Genomic DNA, 16,114 nt, shown 5'->3' with positions numbered 1-16,114 from the left:
GGCACTTTGGAAACATCTGTTTGTAGGATGTGCTGGCCGAGGGGCCGGGGGAGGCCTCAGAGAGAGCACAGGGCCCCTGGGGTCCGAGCGAAGGACAACGGGCCCAGCCGGAGCCTTATTTGCAGACCTGCCCAGGAAAACCTCTGGGAGACCCCGCCCAGACTCCACTCTGGAAGAAACGTGCAGGAGAGACACCTCACAGGAAACCAGACCTCGACCTCAGACTTCTAGCTTCCAGACCTGGGCGGGAATAAACTCCTGTTGGTTGAGCTACCCAGTCGGCGGCATTTGGGGATGGAAGCCCAGCCATCTGAGGCAGGGCCTTCTAAGATGATTTTTCAGCTGGCTGGTCGGTACCCTGATGATGACTGTATTGTTGTTTTTTAAAGCTGTACTTATACATTTTATATCGGTCCCAATTAGAAAAATAGAATTATGACTGCCCAAACATTTCCGGCTTATTGATTAGCATTTCATTGATTGATTCAGCAAAGGCGAGTCTGTAAGCATTCAATGAAAGACCCAGTTCCATTAGGGTAATCAATATGTCATCTTTAAGAAAAGGACCGCTGTATTTAACCAGCCCTGGATCGTTATCTCACATGCAGGAAGATCAAAAGAAAATGGAATGAATGCGTGTTTTTAAACTAAGAAATCTAAAGCAATTAGTGCTTTTGAATGGAAATAGCTCCCCGTTCTCCTTCTCCATTGATTTCTCCTGTACCATTCAGATCCTCAACTAAAATATACAGATCCAGATCTTCTTACCTCCCTGCGAGAAAATGTATTCTTTTGAAAATGTTGACATTGGAATGTTAGAACAGCTCCTATAGGGACTTTCTGTGAAATTAGTACAAATGTTAATGTTTAAACTAGTTCACTTCTTTGGGGGAATGAATGGGTACTGCAAATATCTTATATTTACTCACAAATACAAGTGTCAGGATTTCTCTTTAAAATAGCCATGTGTGTCAATATCTCAGACAAACAATTTATAATTAAGTTATTTACACAGACATATAAAATACAGATGTACATATATACCCTGGTACATCTTTACAGAAAAATGATACATGTTTTTGTCCTAATATTTCATTGTAAATCTAATTAATACCTTGTTTTTCTAAGATACAATTAATGAGTATAAATTGCAAACCCTGGAGAAAACATCCTGTGTGTCTCTAATTAAACCCAAGGGTCAGAAGGTACAGGCCAATTTAGTTAGAAGTCCCTGTGACAGACTCAAAAGCAAATGGGTGTCTTAGAAACACTTTTGCACACTATGTTAAAATCCACACAAGTGATGTGTTTAATGTTGCACAGGATAGGAATAGAAATAGGGATTTTTAAAATTCAACAAACACTCAGAAATCCATACAATTCTTATAAGCACCAGACATTGTCAAATATATCAATTAAGAAGTGTGGTTCACCAGATCTCTAAAGTTGTAGTCATTTGCTAGAATGAATTTGTAAAAAACAAAATCTCTTTAAACCAAGAAAATATACATAAGCATCGCATGTACATGGGAATTCATCAGTTTAACTCTCAAGCTTAAGAAATCACTTAAAAAATAACATCACCCCCCCAACCGGTGTGGCTCAGTGGTTGAGCATCTACCAGGAGGTCACAGTTTTATTCCCTGTCAGTGCACATGCCTGGTTTGTGGGCTTGATCCCCAGTAGGGGGCATGCAGGAGGCAGCCGATTAATGTTTCTCTCTCATCAATGTCTCTATCTCTCTATTTCTCTCCCTTCCTCTCTCTCTGAAATCAATAAAAACATATGCTATATAATAAATGCTAATATGCTAAGTGTCTGGTTGTTTGGTCAGCCGTTCAACCAATCAAAGTGTAATATGCTAATGATATGCTAAGGCTGCTCAACCGCTCACTATGACATGCACTGACCACCAGAGGGCAGATGCTCTGACCCGTAGGTTAGCTTGTTGCTGGGGTCTGGCCGATCGGGACTGAATAAGACGGGCCAAACACACCCTGGAGCCCTCCAGCGGTCCCTCCCCAGCTGGCCAACCTTCCACGTCCCTCCCCAGCCCCGATCATGCCAGTGTGGTCCCTCGGCCTGGCCTGCACCCTCTCACAATCCTGGACCCTCAGGGGGGATGTCAGAGAGCCAGCTTAGGCTCGATCCTGCAGGCCAGGCCGAGGGACCCCACTGGTGCACGAATTCATACACCAGGCCTCTAGTTTAAAATAATAACATCTCCCATCATTAAGATTGAAAAGTATCTTTTTAAAGCATACTTTAAAAACAAATCCTTTGGGCATTAATAACTGCACTAGTCTATTACTCAGGCAGCGGTTGGGCTATGCAATCTTGGTCTTTTTGATGACTCAGAGATGTCCGATGACCATCGTAATTTCGGTGAACTTCCTGGGAAGGTGGAAATATTCTCCGTCTGCAATGTAACCACAGATTGCTGCCATTGAGTCTTGAAATGTGTCTGTTGCGAATGATAAACCGATTTTAAAATTTTACTTGATTTTAATTAATTTAAATTTAAGTGGCCATATGTGGCCAATGGCTACAACATTAAACACAGGAAACTACAAAAAGATGTACGTAAGTAGCTTCCACCCTCTAGGATTCCACCCCATCTCAGGGCCTCGTTAATGCAGGCAGGCGGGGGTATTTCCTCAAAACTCCAGGGACCTGCAGTTGTGGTTTTTGTTTAAATTTTGTTTCACTTAACTAATTATTGTAATGTTGGATATTGGAATTTACAATCTGTTTTCTCTCCTTTCCCCCCCCCCCTTTTTCTCTTAAAACTTAGCATGTGGTCAGTTAATTCCGTGTAGCTGAAATGCTGTTATAAACAAGTCTCTTGAATTATGGAGTTTGAGGGCCGTTCAAATGTGTGGAATCTTAGAAAACTACGGATAAACTGACACAGCAAAGGCAGGCAAAACCGATGCCACTGAAGTTAGCAGCACTGGGGAGCCGGTGGCGGGCTGTCTGAACTAGACTGAAACCTCCCCCAGCACTAAGGCGGGGTGAGGCGCAGGGGCGGGGCCGAGGGTCGGAGGGACAGAGGCGGGGCCGAGGGTCAGAGGGACAGAGGCGGGGCTGAGGGGCAGAGGCTGTGCACTGAGTTCCTGCTGCCCTTCAGGTGAGAGCCCGCTGCCCTCCACCCGATCCAGCTCGCCCCGCCCCCCTTGGGCTCTGTAAGCCCCTGGGCAACCTTCCTTTCCGCCTGGGCTGCGCCGGCCTTTGGCCCTTCGCTAGGCTGACCGCATCCTCGGTGAACTGACCTGTCCCGCATCCGCCTGGACAGTCGGGCATGCCTCCAGGCTCCCTCCTGAACGCGGTCTTAGCACATCATCAGAATGCAAACCCAGCGCTTGTGTTTAAAAATAAACTCGAGGTTTCCATTCTCTTAGCGGGGAATGCCCCGGGGACATGGAAACCCCCAGCATCCCCGGGTGCAGAGCAGATCTGTGTGTGTGTGTGTGTGTTGGGGGGGGCGGGGCAGTGGATGTTGTCTTGGGCAAGGACTTTGAATCGCTGACCTGGCTCAGCAGGAGCGAGTGGGAATATTTGACGCCTGTTTCAGGGAGGGAACCCTGGGATGCAGGTTAAGGGACCTGCCACAGGGGCATGTTCTCGGGGCGGGATTTCAAGGCAGAACAGAGAGTACAGATGCCCGCCTCCCCCTGACAGATGGGCACGCGTGGACTAGGGCGTCCTGGGCCGGAGGAGAGGGGAGGAAGAAGAGGTTGGTAGAGCTGTGTGCCCGGGTCACTCATTCCCTCCGTCGCCGGGTACTATGAGCTTCTGTCACTTGCCTGGCATCTTCATGGACATAATAAACAAGGGGACCCACAGATGAGCACACTGACTTCCACAAGTAGGAAGGCAGCTCGTTCTTACGAGGAGGAAAGGACAGGAGACGGGAAGGGAGAACACCTGGGTGGGGGAGGGGCTGCGATTAGACCGGAGGGGTGGTGGTGGGGAGACGTGAGGCTTCTGTGAATGACTGACATTTAGTGGATTCGAGTGGAAGGGGTGGGAGGAGGGCATCCAGGTAGAGGGGGCGGTGTGTGCAAGGACTCAGAGCTGCCGAGGGGCTCGGTGGGTGGGAGGAGCTGGAGAGGCCGGGTGGCTGGGAGGGGGTGAGAGTGCGGTGTGGAGGGGTGAGGCCAGGCCGTGGGTGCCCTGGAGGCCCCGTGACCGAGCTGACCTCTCACTCTTGGTGCGGTTGGGATGCGAGTGCAGGCACCTTATCTGCAAGGGCGGGCTGATCAGGTTGTGTTTTTATTTTATCTTTTTGTTGATTTGAGAGAGAGAAACATGGATTTGTTGTTCCCCTGGGTTATGCATTCACTGGTTGGTTCTTGGATGTGCCCTGACCGGGGACTGGGCCTGAAAACTTAGTGCGTAGGGGATGGTGCTCTCACCAACTGAGCTACCCAGCGAGCGCGCGGTTGTGTTTTTAAAGACACCCCTCGCTTCCGGTGGAGAATGAGTGGGAAGGAAGCCAAGGCAGGTCTGGGCGGATCCGGGTCAGCAGGGATTGGCAATCACGCAGGTGAGAGGTGATTGAGGTCCGAGCTGGAATGGGGGGGACACGGGACCCGGACAGTGAGCGGTGTGTTTCGGACGGCAAAGCACCGGGCCTTTGGGTGGGGAAGACGGAGCTGGTGCGCTCCGGGAGGACCTCTCCTTCGGACCCGAGCAGCTGGGGAGAGAAAGGCGCCCTTTGTGGAGAAGGGAAACCGAGGAAGGCGCTGACTGTGGGAAGGAGTGTAGAGTCGGGAAGGGCCCCCGGGCGTGGGGCCGGAGGAAGGGAGTGGGAAGGTCAGAACCACAGCCGGTCAGTGCCTCGCACGATGCTGAGTTTTCCACCCTGATTTGTCCTGGGGGCCGGGTTCTTGGAATCGTCTCGGAAGAGCCTTGTTCTTCTCCCCCTCCACTGCCTCTGCCTGGGGAGCAGATTCAGATATTGGCACGTCAACGCGGGATGTTTTTCAAGGACTCTCCCTGTTTGTCTTGCAGAATCACCCAGAGGTGCTGACTTTTCGAATACAACTGGAGAGCGAGGAGCTGATCTTGAATCTGGAACGAAATGAGTGAGTCGCGTTCATTCTTGCTTATCACATGGCAGGGCCGTTAAGGCACATGAGTGACAGCTACTGCGTGGTTTGTATTGGCGCCGAGAGGAACGGGACTAGGCGTGGCTTCAAGGTCCGCATTTGAATTCGAGGCTGGGATGAACTTCAAACAGAGCTCCAATGGGAAATAGAAAGCCTGTCGCTCTGCAGAAGGACTGTCTCACTCCACGGGTTTGGCACAGAGCCCTTCTTTAAGAGCCTGGTGTCCGAGGGGCAGCACCGGGCATCGCCTGCTCGGCCCGTGCCAGTGTCCGCCGCTGCCGGCTTTGGGCAATTCTTGGGTGACAGAAGGAAACTGCTTCCGATGGACAGAAGTGTGTCTTTCCTTGAGAAATACCCAGGGTTCAGATCATCTTTCCGAGTTTGTCTCCAGTGGTGTATTTATTTTATCTTTTTAGTTAAAAATGGGACCCCTTTTTAAATAAAATTATGTAAATTTCCAGAAAATGGTATTACAGTGTTCTCCGGAGCACATGGCTATGGTGACACATGGTGTCCGCCTTCCCGTTGAAAGCTGTCTGCCTCCCGGCGTAAGGAGAAGCCGGGCATGTTCTTGAAGCCCTTCGCCCTGTGTGGTGTCCCCAGGGGCTCCTGCCGTCCGAGGGCCCTCGCTGCTCCCTGTGGTGGGATCAGAAGAGAGGGAGCTCTCCCGCTGGGCATCTGTACTCATAGCCACAGATCCCTTCCGGAGCCCGGAGCCATCCTCTCTTCCACACGCCTGCCTCTGAGGCCACACCCGGCAGTGAATTGCTGGGGTTTCTATTGTTTTGTTTTGTTTTTTTGCTGAAATGACAGTTTCCCTGCCTTCCTATTTCGGGCATGTTTCCATCTCCCCATTGTGCTTTTGTGAGCAGTAAACAGTGTGTTTTCAGCTTTTTCCTTGTGACTCCGTCTTAAAATAGAGTTCCGGGCACATCTCTTGGACAGCCAGGAAGCCGAGCAGGAGCCTGTACGTTGCTTTTGATACGTCTCCCTGAGCACAGTAAACACTTGCCTGCTCTTTGTTTTCATGTAAGAGTGTTGCGGGATATTTTGATTTTTGTATGCTGCTGTTTGTGTACAGTTTAAAAAATATCTCAGTGGACAATACGAGGTGTTCTCCGGAAGGTGGAGAGAAAATAAGGCCCCTTGGTGGTACGTTTCCTTGATGGGGTTTGAGGAGCAGCCAGGGATGTGGGAGGGGTCTCCGTGGACGTGGGAGTGTCTCCGTGGGTGTGGGAGTGTCTCCGTGGGTGTGGGAGTGTCTCCGTGGGTGTGGGAGTGTCTCCGTGGGTGTGGGAGGGGTCTCCGTGGGTGTGGGAGGGGTCTCCGTGGGTGTGGGGGGGTCTCCGTGGACGTGGGAGTGTCTCCGGGGACATGGGAGTGTCTCCGTGGACGTGGGAGTGTCTCCGTGGGTGTGGGAGGGGTCTCCGTGGACGTGGGAGTGTCTCCGTGGGTGTGGGAGTGTCTCCGTGGGTGTGGGAGTGTCTCCGTGGGTGTGGGAGGGGTCTCCGTGGACGTGGGAGTGTCTCCGTGGATGTGGGAGTGTCTCCGTGGACGTGGGAGTGTCTCCGTGGGTGTGGGAGTGTCTCCGTGGACGTGGGAGTGTCTCCGTGGATGTGGGAGTGTCTCCGTGGACGTGGGAGTGTCTCCGTGGATGTGGGAGTGTCTCCGTGGATGTGGGAGTGTCTCCGGGGACGTGGGAGTGTCTCCGTGGGTGTGGGAGTGTCTCCGGGGACGTGGGAGTGTCTCCGTGGACATGGGAGTGTCTCCGTGGACATGGGAGTGTCTCCGTGGGTGTGGGAGGGGTCTCCGTGGGTGTGGGAGTGTCTCCGTGGGTGTGGGAGTGTCTCCGTGGGTGTGGGAGTGTCTCCGTGGGTGTGGGAGGGGTCTCCGTGGGTGTGGGAGTGTCTCCGTGGGTGTGGGAGTGTCTCCGTGGGTGTGGGAGTATCTCCATGGATGTGGGAGTATCTCCGTGGATGTGGGAGTGTCTCCGTGGGTGTGGGAGTGTCTCCGTGGGTGTGGGAGTGTCTCTCTATTGTCAGGCTGTTGGAGGAACAGGGTAAGTAGCATGAGTGGGACCGATCTGGACCTTTGGGTCATCCCACGACTGCAGGTAGAGGAATGGAAATAGACTTACTAAAACCTTCACTTCTTTGTTTTTACTACAAAAGGAATATATGGCCAGTGCTGTAAGGAAAAGTAAACAGCCCCCCAAAGACGCCCACGACCACACACATCCCGGTTAACCCTGTGGTGGGCGTCCATGTAGACCTTCCTCAGTAAGGTTTGCTCCGCGAGTCTCCTCCGCCGATTCCGTCGTCTGTGTGCCATGTGAGGTCGCACTCCTCTGAGCTCTGTCACAGGCGCACCTTCTCACATGAGCAGCCCGTGCAGCCCACCTGGTTCTGTGAGTTAAAGTGGCTTAACGGCCTGGTTGTGGTTCTCTCTGAAAATGATTTACCTTTTGTGGAGGCGATAGTCGGATGCACGGTGACTACTTGTCGGTGGCCAATTTGTATAAAAGGCACTTCCAAGGTGCCTCTGTGCCCGCTTCCGGTTCTGCGCCTTCAACAAAATCATCTCTAATGCAGAAAAGCCGGAAGCATCAAACTCTCCTCTCGCTTTATTTCTCTCTTCCCAACCTCACTGTCAACCTACATGTCGGAAAAACCTACGGAGGGTGTTTAATGCGTTCCTATGACGGCCGGAGCTTTACTTCAGTTATACTACTCCTTCCAATGGCAGAGATCCCGTCCTGAGAAATAACATTTTCATTCTTAGAGCATGCCAGTGCTACTGTGGTTTTTGTTGTTGTTTTAAAAATACTTTTATTGATTTCAGAGAGGAAGGGAGATAGAAAGATCAATGATGAGAGAGAATCATGGATCAGCTGCCTCCTGCACACCCCACACTGGGGATCAAGCCTACAACCTGGGCACGTGCCCTGACCGGGAATTGAACCTCCTGGTTCATAGGTTGACGCTCAACCACTGAGCCACGCCGGCCAGGCCAGTGCTACTGTTTTAATAATGTGTCACCCCCAGTGCTTCAGCATGAGAATATTTAGAAAAAGGTTACACACACGTCTGTTTTCTATGGACCTCACTTTTGAGACAATGAACACCAAAAAAAACCTACAGTTTTCGAAATAGAGTGAAATGCTCATTTGCTACTAGCTCTTAATGCTGTCAGGCACAGAAGGTAACCAGTTATCTCGTCTCAAATAGAGTTCTTAATTGCATAGTCCTTTGCAAATGCATCCAATTAGAGAATTTATCCAGATGAAGCTCCAGGCACCCAAAGCTGAGGGTGTGACAGTCATTTTGTATTTAACAAGCAGCACGGACGAGAGCCTGACCCCCCAGGGGTCCGAGGGCCGGTGGTACCCGGGTGGGTGTCTGCAGGCTGGGAGGCAGTCCCATGTGCAAGGATGCTCACTGCAGAATGTTTTCCCCAAAAGGACGTCAATAGGAGATCGGTTCCTATCTTGTGGGTCAGCTATGAAGTAGAGTGCAACACAGCAAGGAGTGATGGTGGAGATCTTTATGATTAGAAACAGCATGTGACACAATAGTTCACGTGGCATCCGGGTCTTGTTTTTTAATTATACGCGGAACATCTATCTCTGAGTAGTAAGATTATGGGAGACATTTGCTGTCTTTTTTTTTTTTTTAATCCTCACGGAGGATATTTTCTCCATTGATTTTTAGAGAGAGTGGAAGGGATGGAGGGAGGGGGCGAGAGAGAGAGAGAAACATGGATGTGAGAGAGACACAGCGATTGCTTGCCTCCCACACGTGCCCTGACTGGGCTGGGGATCGATCCCCCAACCCTGAGGTCTGCAGGCTGACACTCTAACTGCTTAGCATCACCGGCCAGGGTGACATTTGCTTTCTTGATTATCTTCACGTTTTACAACAAGAAAATCCCACTATTAACATTAGGAGAACTTTCTATACTGAAGGGGCGAAGCTGCCGCGAAAACGGAAAACCCGTTGAGAAGCAGAGCGCCGACGTAGGCCTTGCTCACGAACAGCACCTGTGGGTCCCAGGGCGGCCTCGGCAACTTCCGGAGGCGGCGGAGCTCTGCCCACTGAGCAGCCGGGCTTCCAGCACCCAGGGCTCCGCTTTCATGAAAAACCTGCTCAGAATCACAACTGGAGTAAAAGTGGTCTCGGCTCCTGAAACCCCAGCACCGTCATCCCAGGCAGGGACCTCCTCCAACCCCGCCCCCCGGCCCCCCCACCCCAGCCAGCTCTTCACGCAGCTGAACTGGTGGCAGTCGCTGTTCCGGGGACCCTGCTTCTCTGCCTTCTAGCACCTTACCGTGCGCAGAGGCTGTGTGTGCAGAGCCGTGATGGAGTGTTTAAGGAGCTCGAGGCTTCCCAGGAGAAGCGTTTGTCTGCATGGAGCTTCAGGGCCGCTGTGGAGCCCCCATAACTCGAGGTCCCGTGGGCGCCCAGGCCCGGCCGACAGGTGCGCCCCGCTGCCCGCCGCCCCCTCCTCCATCAGGATGCTTTATCGATGCTTGATCGCCAGGCGGTGGCTCCGAGGCCATGTCTCCAGTTGAGGGCGATGAAAGGTGATGGCAACACATCGCACCCCCCCATCCCTCACGCCGCCCAGCTCCCGCCCGTCACGGAGGGAAGGCAGCTGCCGGGAAGTCTGACCCCATCTCCCTGGCCCTGGCCCTGTGCTCCGCCCGCCAGCAGTGAGACCCGTAGGCTGAGCCGACTCCAGGGCTGGATGGGGGGCAGGGTCCCACGGCTGGGGGCGCTGGGCCTCCTCCTGCATCTCGCGGGGGCTCTGTGACCTCCCGTGTCCGTGTTTGTAATGTTGGGCTGGATGCCAGGCTCCACCTGTCCCTTTGAGGGCTGCTTTCATGTTAGTGGCAACAGCAAATCCAAGCCACTGTTTCAGCAACAAGCAGGCTTAGACCAGGACCCACGGCCCACAGAGAGGGAGACGCCGGCCGCACCTGCTCAGGAACCAGAAAAGTAGGAAGAGGACACGGTTCTAGAATTGGTAGAATTGGTGTGGCTCAGTGGTTGAGCGTAGACCTAGGAACCAGGAGGTCATGGTTTGATTCCAGGTCGGGGCACGTGCCCGGGTTGTGGGCTTGATCCCCAGCGTGGGGCGTGCAGGAGGCAGCCGATCCATGATTCTCTCATCATTGATGCTTCTTCTCTCTCTCCCCCTCTTCCTTCCTCTCTGAAATCAATAAAAGTTTATTTTAAAAAATAAAACGGGTCTGCAATAGTCACTTTGCTCTCAGAGAGCCGGCGGGTTGCCCTGTGGGATGAGGTGGGCTTATCCTAAGTGCAGAACAAGCGTTTCTTTATTTTTTATGACTTTCTTCCTGATTGAAAACACGTGGCAGATAGAAGATGAGACAAGACTGACCCCCACAGCAGGAGAAATATTTCGGGACATGATTTATTTATGTAGAGAGGATCTTTCCCACCCTCCTAAGCCCAGGCCTTCCGTTCCGACGGGCCTAGATGATGTGGGTCAATTTCTTGGTTTTCTCTGAAAATCCGAGGCTCTCCCTGTTAACGCCGAGCAGCACCCGCGTGAGAACCTCGGTGCCATTGGGGTTCCCGGGGGTGGGGCACGGTTTTTATGTGCAGTTTTCACAGAGCAAAGAATTATTAAAATGTTCAGTAAAGTCCTGGTGGCATTTTACTTTTATATTAACAAAATATACAGAATGGTAGGAGGTGGGTTAAATGAGAAAATATACAATGATGTTAAAAACTTACTAAAAGAATTATTCATACAATCTAATAAATATTTAAAACACATTTAAATTTTGGGTTGAATTTATTATCTTACCAAGTAGGATAATACCAAGTAGGATGACGCTTATGACGTGTAAGCATTTTTATGTTCTATAAACACCTTTTCATCCAAAAGTCTGATTTTACGTTTTACTGTCAATTTCCTGTATAGACGTTACCCAAATCTCTTTTTGTTTAGAAAATTACTGATTCAAAACTGATGTGGTTTCCAAAGTAATTTTTGCACGTGGGAACCTAAATATAATCACTGTTGTAGACGGCAGTCTATTATTAATTAGTTAATTGATTGGTTAGGCCCTATCGTATTCCAGAAAAGATTCAGTTTGCTAAAAAACAAACAAAAAAACCCACAAGAATGAATGAATTAATTTACTCCAAATGTATAGAATACCCTCATCTCACACGTACCAACCTTTTGTATGTCGCTCTGTTTTAGAGCAGCAGTTCCAGTCCACGTTGACAGAGATGGTGACGATGACCATTGGGGGAAGGGCGCTGTGTGCCTGTCGTTGCTTTAGGTTTTGTTTTGCTTTTAAGGACAAAGAAGAGTCAGTGAGGGGTCGGGAAGACGCACTGAATCAAGAGGGAGACTGGACTCTCTGAGGTTTGTGAGCTTTGTGACTTCAGGCAAAACAATCAACTGCTCTGGTCTCCACGTCTCTCATTGCAATATGAAGGTCATGAAAACGACCACCTTTTGCTGCCAAAGACAAGAAGTGGCAAAATATTTTGATGAATTGACATTTAAAAAATTTTTTTATTGATTGATTTGAGAGAGAGAGAGGAAGGTTGGGGGAGAGAGAGAGAGAGAGAGAGAGAATGAGAGAAACATTGATCTGCTGTTCCACTTATTTATGTATTCATTAGTTGATTCTTGTATGTGCCCTGACTGGGGATCAAACCCACAACCTTGGCATATGGGGACGAGCTACCCGGCCAGGGCCGATATCTTTTTTCTATAATCACTGGCATGGGATTCCTATAAGTAGAAATAGTGAAAGCAAACACAAACATTACATAGAGTGGGCTTTCTCAGGTGTTTCTGTAATTAAATTTCTATATTGATGTGCACATACATAACATACATACCCTAATGTGTCATGTGATACAGAATACGGCATAAACATTGCTCATGAACGGTTCATTTCGTTACGTTGAACCAGTAGCCAATGCGCATGCTCAGGAAAGTCTGCCGGTGCGGGCGCTACTTCAGCGACGTCCCAGACACTTCTGCAGGGGGCAGCGCCGCCCGCGCCCGAGAAGGAGCTGTCGGTTTTGATTTAGACACAGAAATTAGGGGTCCTGGAAGGTTAAGATTTGAATGCTAAATCAGCCCAACGTGCATATGTTGGGTATTAAATAGTCTCAGTTTTTATTAATGGAGAAAAGGGCTTTGAATCTGAGATGTGCCATTTCGGTACGAAATACTATCTATATCACAGATCCCGTTCGTTCATTCATGTTTCTCCATTAATCCATCCCTTCAACAAACTTATGTTTTAGACATGTGGGGGCGTGGCGGGGGGAGATCGGAAACACAGTGAATAACACAGGGTTCCTGCTTTGCAAAGCTTAGATCCACCACTATCTCAAACCCGCAGTAAAGGGCAGGTTGGTACACGTTGATTTATAACACACACTCAGTCTGGGGCGTTGGTAAATGAAGGTCCCTGATTAATGTGACGGGAAACTCTAATAATGCACTCTTCTCCCTCTTTCCATCTGTGCCCTGCCTCCTTCTCCAAAGGAATGAATAACTTTTGACTTTTATTAAGTATAATCGTAACTGCTTGAAGCCACTGATAGGTGTGTGCATGTGTGTGTCCATCTACATAAATATACAATTACATATATATTACACTAGAGGCCCAATGCACAAAGATTTGTGCAAGAATGGGCCTTCCTCCCCCTGGATGCCAGCACTGCCTTCGCTCAGGCCGGAGCCGCCTTTCCACCTTCCCACGCTGCCCAGAGGCCTGGAGCGGCTGGGGTGGTGTGTAATGCCTGCGTCGTCACCATGGCGACAATGCAAGCATCCCGCCCCCGGCCACTCGGTACCTGTGTATGCAAATTAACCCACCATCTTTGTTGGGTTAATTTGCATACTCACTCCTGATTGGCTGGTGGGCGTCGTGAAGGTATGTGTGGTCAATTTGCATCTTTCTCTTTTATTAGTGTGGATACTACATGATTACATGTTGCCTGGTGCCATCCACGGATGGTCTGTTTCTGTGACAGGGCCTTTGGGGTGGCAAATAGAGGCAAATGTCGTTAGGGTGCGTTGCCGTGGCAAACCCCTTCTTTCTCTGATGGCCTCTGGTTTTGAATGACAGCCCTTCTCCTGGACCGTGGTCATCGCCACCCGTCCTCTGTCAGCTTCCCACATCGCCGTCCTCACCCTGCCGAGTCCCCTGGAGGACGAGCCGGCCTGGAGGAAAGGGCAGGAGGGCGTCAGTCCCTACACGCTCGCAACAAGGGGTCCGCTCGCCTGGAAAGCTGTTGTTGCTTCCACTCTCCCCCGGCAGCGCCATTTCTCTAAAGGAGAACCAGATGGAGAGAGGCCCATTCGCTCCTCCGATCGCCTATCCTCGGATGAGGCTTTCATGGTTCCCACGGAGAATTGTTCCGTGTTTAGGGCCGTCCACTGCTCTCCCTGCGGCCCTGCTGGGAGCACTGGCCACGCGTGATTTATGACAATCACAGCGGGAACAGAGATGGGCTTTTCACATGCAAATTCGCACCCAGTTTGCTGGAGCCCAGCTGATCCCGTGGGCACCTGGGCGCACTCCAGCTCCGTAACCCGTCCTCTTTTCTCAGGACAACTGCTGGCGCCACTGCAGACGGTGGGAGCGGTGTCGTCTGCTCCCCTGGTGTGACAGCAAACTCCAGGGCAGGGCTGCCACCTCAGGGAGGCCCTCCCAGCTTTGCACATCCAGAAATTATTCCTGACCCAGCTCAGGAGGTGTGAACCACAGTGACCAAGCTCACATGTGACGGGTATCTAAACCGGAATTTAGTCTCAGGAGCCCCGGGCAGACGCGTCCCCCATCAGGGCCAGAATGAAGGGCAAAGGGGACCCACCCGGAGGAGCATGGTGGTCAGGTGGCCAGGCCATGAGCTGCAGTGAGAGGGTCTGACTTGCTTGTGGGATGCTGGTCACACATGTAACTTCTCTAAACCTCAGTTTCCTAATCTGTGCAATGGGAAGATTACTTCCTAGAATCGGGGTGGGTTGAATGGTGTGATTCTCGGAGGGTATCTGCCCAGCGCCTGGCCTGTAACGATGCTCAGAAATTAGCTTCAGTGACTTCGGTGCAGAGTGAGGGGCCCCGGAAGCCGTGCCTGCCCCCCAGCAGCCGCTATTCCTGGAAACAGGACTGCGGTGGCTGCCATGTTCGGTGGCTTTCTCTCTGCAGCTGTGTTGGCTAAACCCTCCTTCAGTTTTGTTTGTTCCTGGGACATCCCACTCCTGGGTTCCGTTCAGAGCAGCCCTTTCTGTCCACGAGTTCCTCCTCTGGCCACGTGGTCAGCCCCGGGGGGCTCCTGCTGGCCCTCAGGTTCAGCCCGGCTCCCAGGCCCCAGCCTCCCCCTCTGCCCCCCGGATGCTCTCCTGGGCACGTGCAATGTTTAGAACAGCGTCACTCATTCTCTGTAGCCCCCCCTCCCACAGCTCACTGTCCCCCAGCTTGCAAGCCTCCGGGGGCAAGACCGCTTCTCCTGCCTCCTGCTGGGCAGGTTGGGGGCAGTGCACAGCCCGTGTCTATTGGGGGTCAGGCCACCGGCCCGATTCATAGCTGACAGAGATGGAGCGCAAGACGCCTCGGGCTCTGTGGATTTTTGACTTAATTCTTAAAACAGCAGCATAATCCCCGTGATCCCCACCTCACACCCATCGCACACATCGCACACATCGCCCGGGGGCTCAGAGTCAGGTCCCGCGTCCACGCGGCAGAGCCGGATTTCCTGAGAGGATGGCTTCCCCGCCCAGCGCTCCCGTTTATCCGGCAAAATAAACCCCTTCAGGAGCCGAGCAAGTGTGACGCAGAACACACACACTTTCTCAAAAAGCTCGAGGACACGGAGGAAGACACACCGAGCTCCTCCGCGAGTCCAGCAGTAAGTTTACAAAACGCTGCAGCCCTGGCCCCAGGCCCCCTTCTCGGGTCTGTGTGATGTCTGTTTACTCAGAGGTGCGGCTGGCTTCCCCAGTGACAAAACAGACGTCACTCACACTTGCTTCTTGTTCACTCAAAGCTGTCAGGCAGGTGATCAGTCCGAGCTGAGCCGGCCGCAGGCGCCGGGACAATGCAAGTCTGGTCCGAGAGGCTTAGCGGGCAGCAGGTCGGGGTGCTCCCGTGTTCTCCATGGCAACCGCCGTCAATCAGCAGCTGTGCACACGGGGCAGGAGCCGCCTTCGCCCACCTGGAGGCGATCAGAGCCCACTAGGGATGAAACCAGCACTGGGCCGGCTGGCTGGCCTCGACTTCTAGAAAAAGACTCAGGCCCTCCCGGTGTGGGCTGGTGGGCGAACAGGAGGAGACTGGGAGACGGTGGCAGGCAGCGCTGGGCATGCGCAGTGAAGAGCCCTTAAGAAGGCGGATAAACGTGCCCGTAAACCCAATAAAGAGGAGGCATCCTGGTGCACCCCCAACAGCCCCTATAAAAGGAGCTGCCCCCCCCCCCGCCGGGGTCTGAAACCAGAGAGTGAGGCTGAGACCTGGGGAGCCGGGCTGAAACCGAGGGCCAGCAGGAGTCCCCGGGGCTGACCACGTGGCCGAAGGAGGGACTCATGGGCAGAAAGGGCTGCTCTGAACTGAACCCACAAGTGGGATGTCCCGTAACAGTACTTTTTAAATATGCAACTGAATTAACAGGTTACTGTTGTAACTAGACAGCTGCCTCTCTCCATGTCGTGTGTGTGTGCATATGTGTGCGTATATGTGTGTGAGAGTGTGCGCATGTGTGTGTGCATATGTGTGCGTGTGTGTGCATATGTGTGTGTGCATGTGTGTGTGTGTGTGCGTGTAAATGGACTATAAGTGTGGACGGGTGGTCAGATGCTCTTGCTGTCTTCTCCTGTAGACATGGGGGGCCGTCTCCTGGGGACCGCCCGTGTCTAGCACCGCGGGTGCCTCGCTGCCCCGCTGTCCCAGGCAGGTCCTCAGGAGGCCCCTTCCCTGTCCCGAACCCAGGCCCCTG

At 52.0% G+C, this 16,114-nt stretch overlaps 1 protein-coding gene across 1 annotated transcript in view; it reads left to right on the top strand.

Annotated features, from left to right (window-relative positions):
- Positions 1 to 16,114, top strand: part of LOC102419175 (disintegrin and metalloproteinase domain-containing protein 12-like) — a 92,979-nt gene that overhangs the window by 15,074 nt on the left and 61,791 nt on the right. The window contains exon 2 of the mRNA XM_023747467.1: positions 5,017 to 5,090. Coding sequence (XP_023603235.1) covers positions 5,017 to 5,090 — 74 coding nt within the window. The remainder of the gene's footprint in view (positions 1 to 5,016; positions 5,091 to 16,114) is intronic.

Source organism: Myotis lucifugus, unplaced genomic scaffold (genome assembly GCF_000147115.1).
Source record: "Myotis lucifugus unplaced genomic scaffold, Myoluc2.0 scaffold_884, whole genome shotgun sequence".
Taxonomy (NCBI): Eukaryota; Metazoa; Chordata; class Mammalia; order Chiroptera; family Vespertilionidae; genus Myotis; species Myotis lucifugus.
This window is presented reverse-complemented; position numbering and strand designations above follow the sequence as displayed.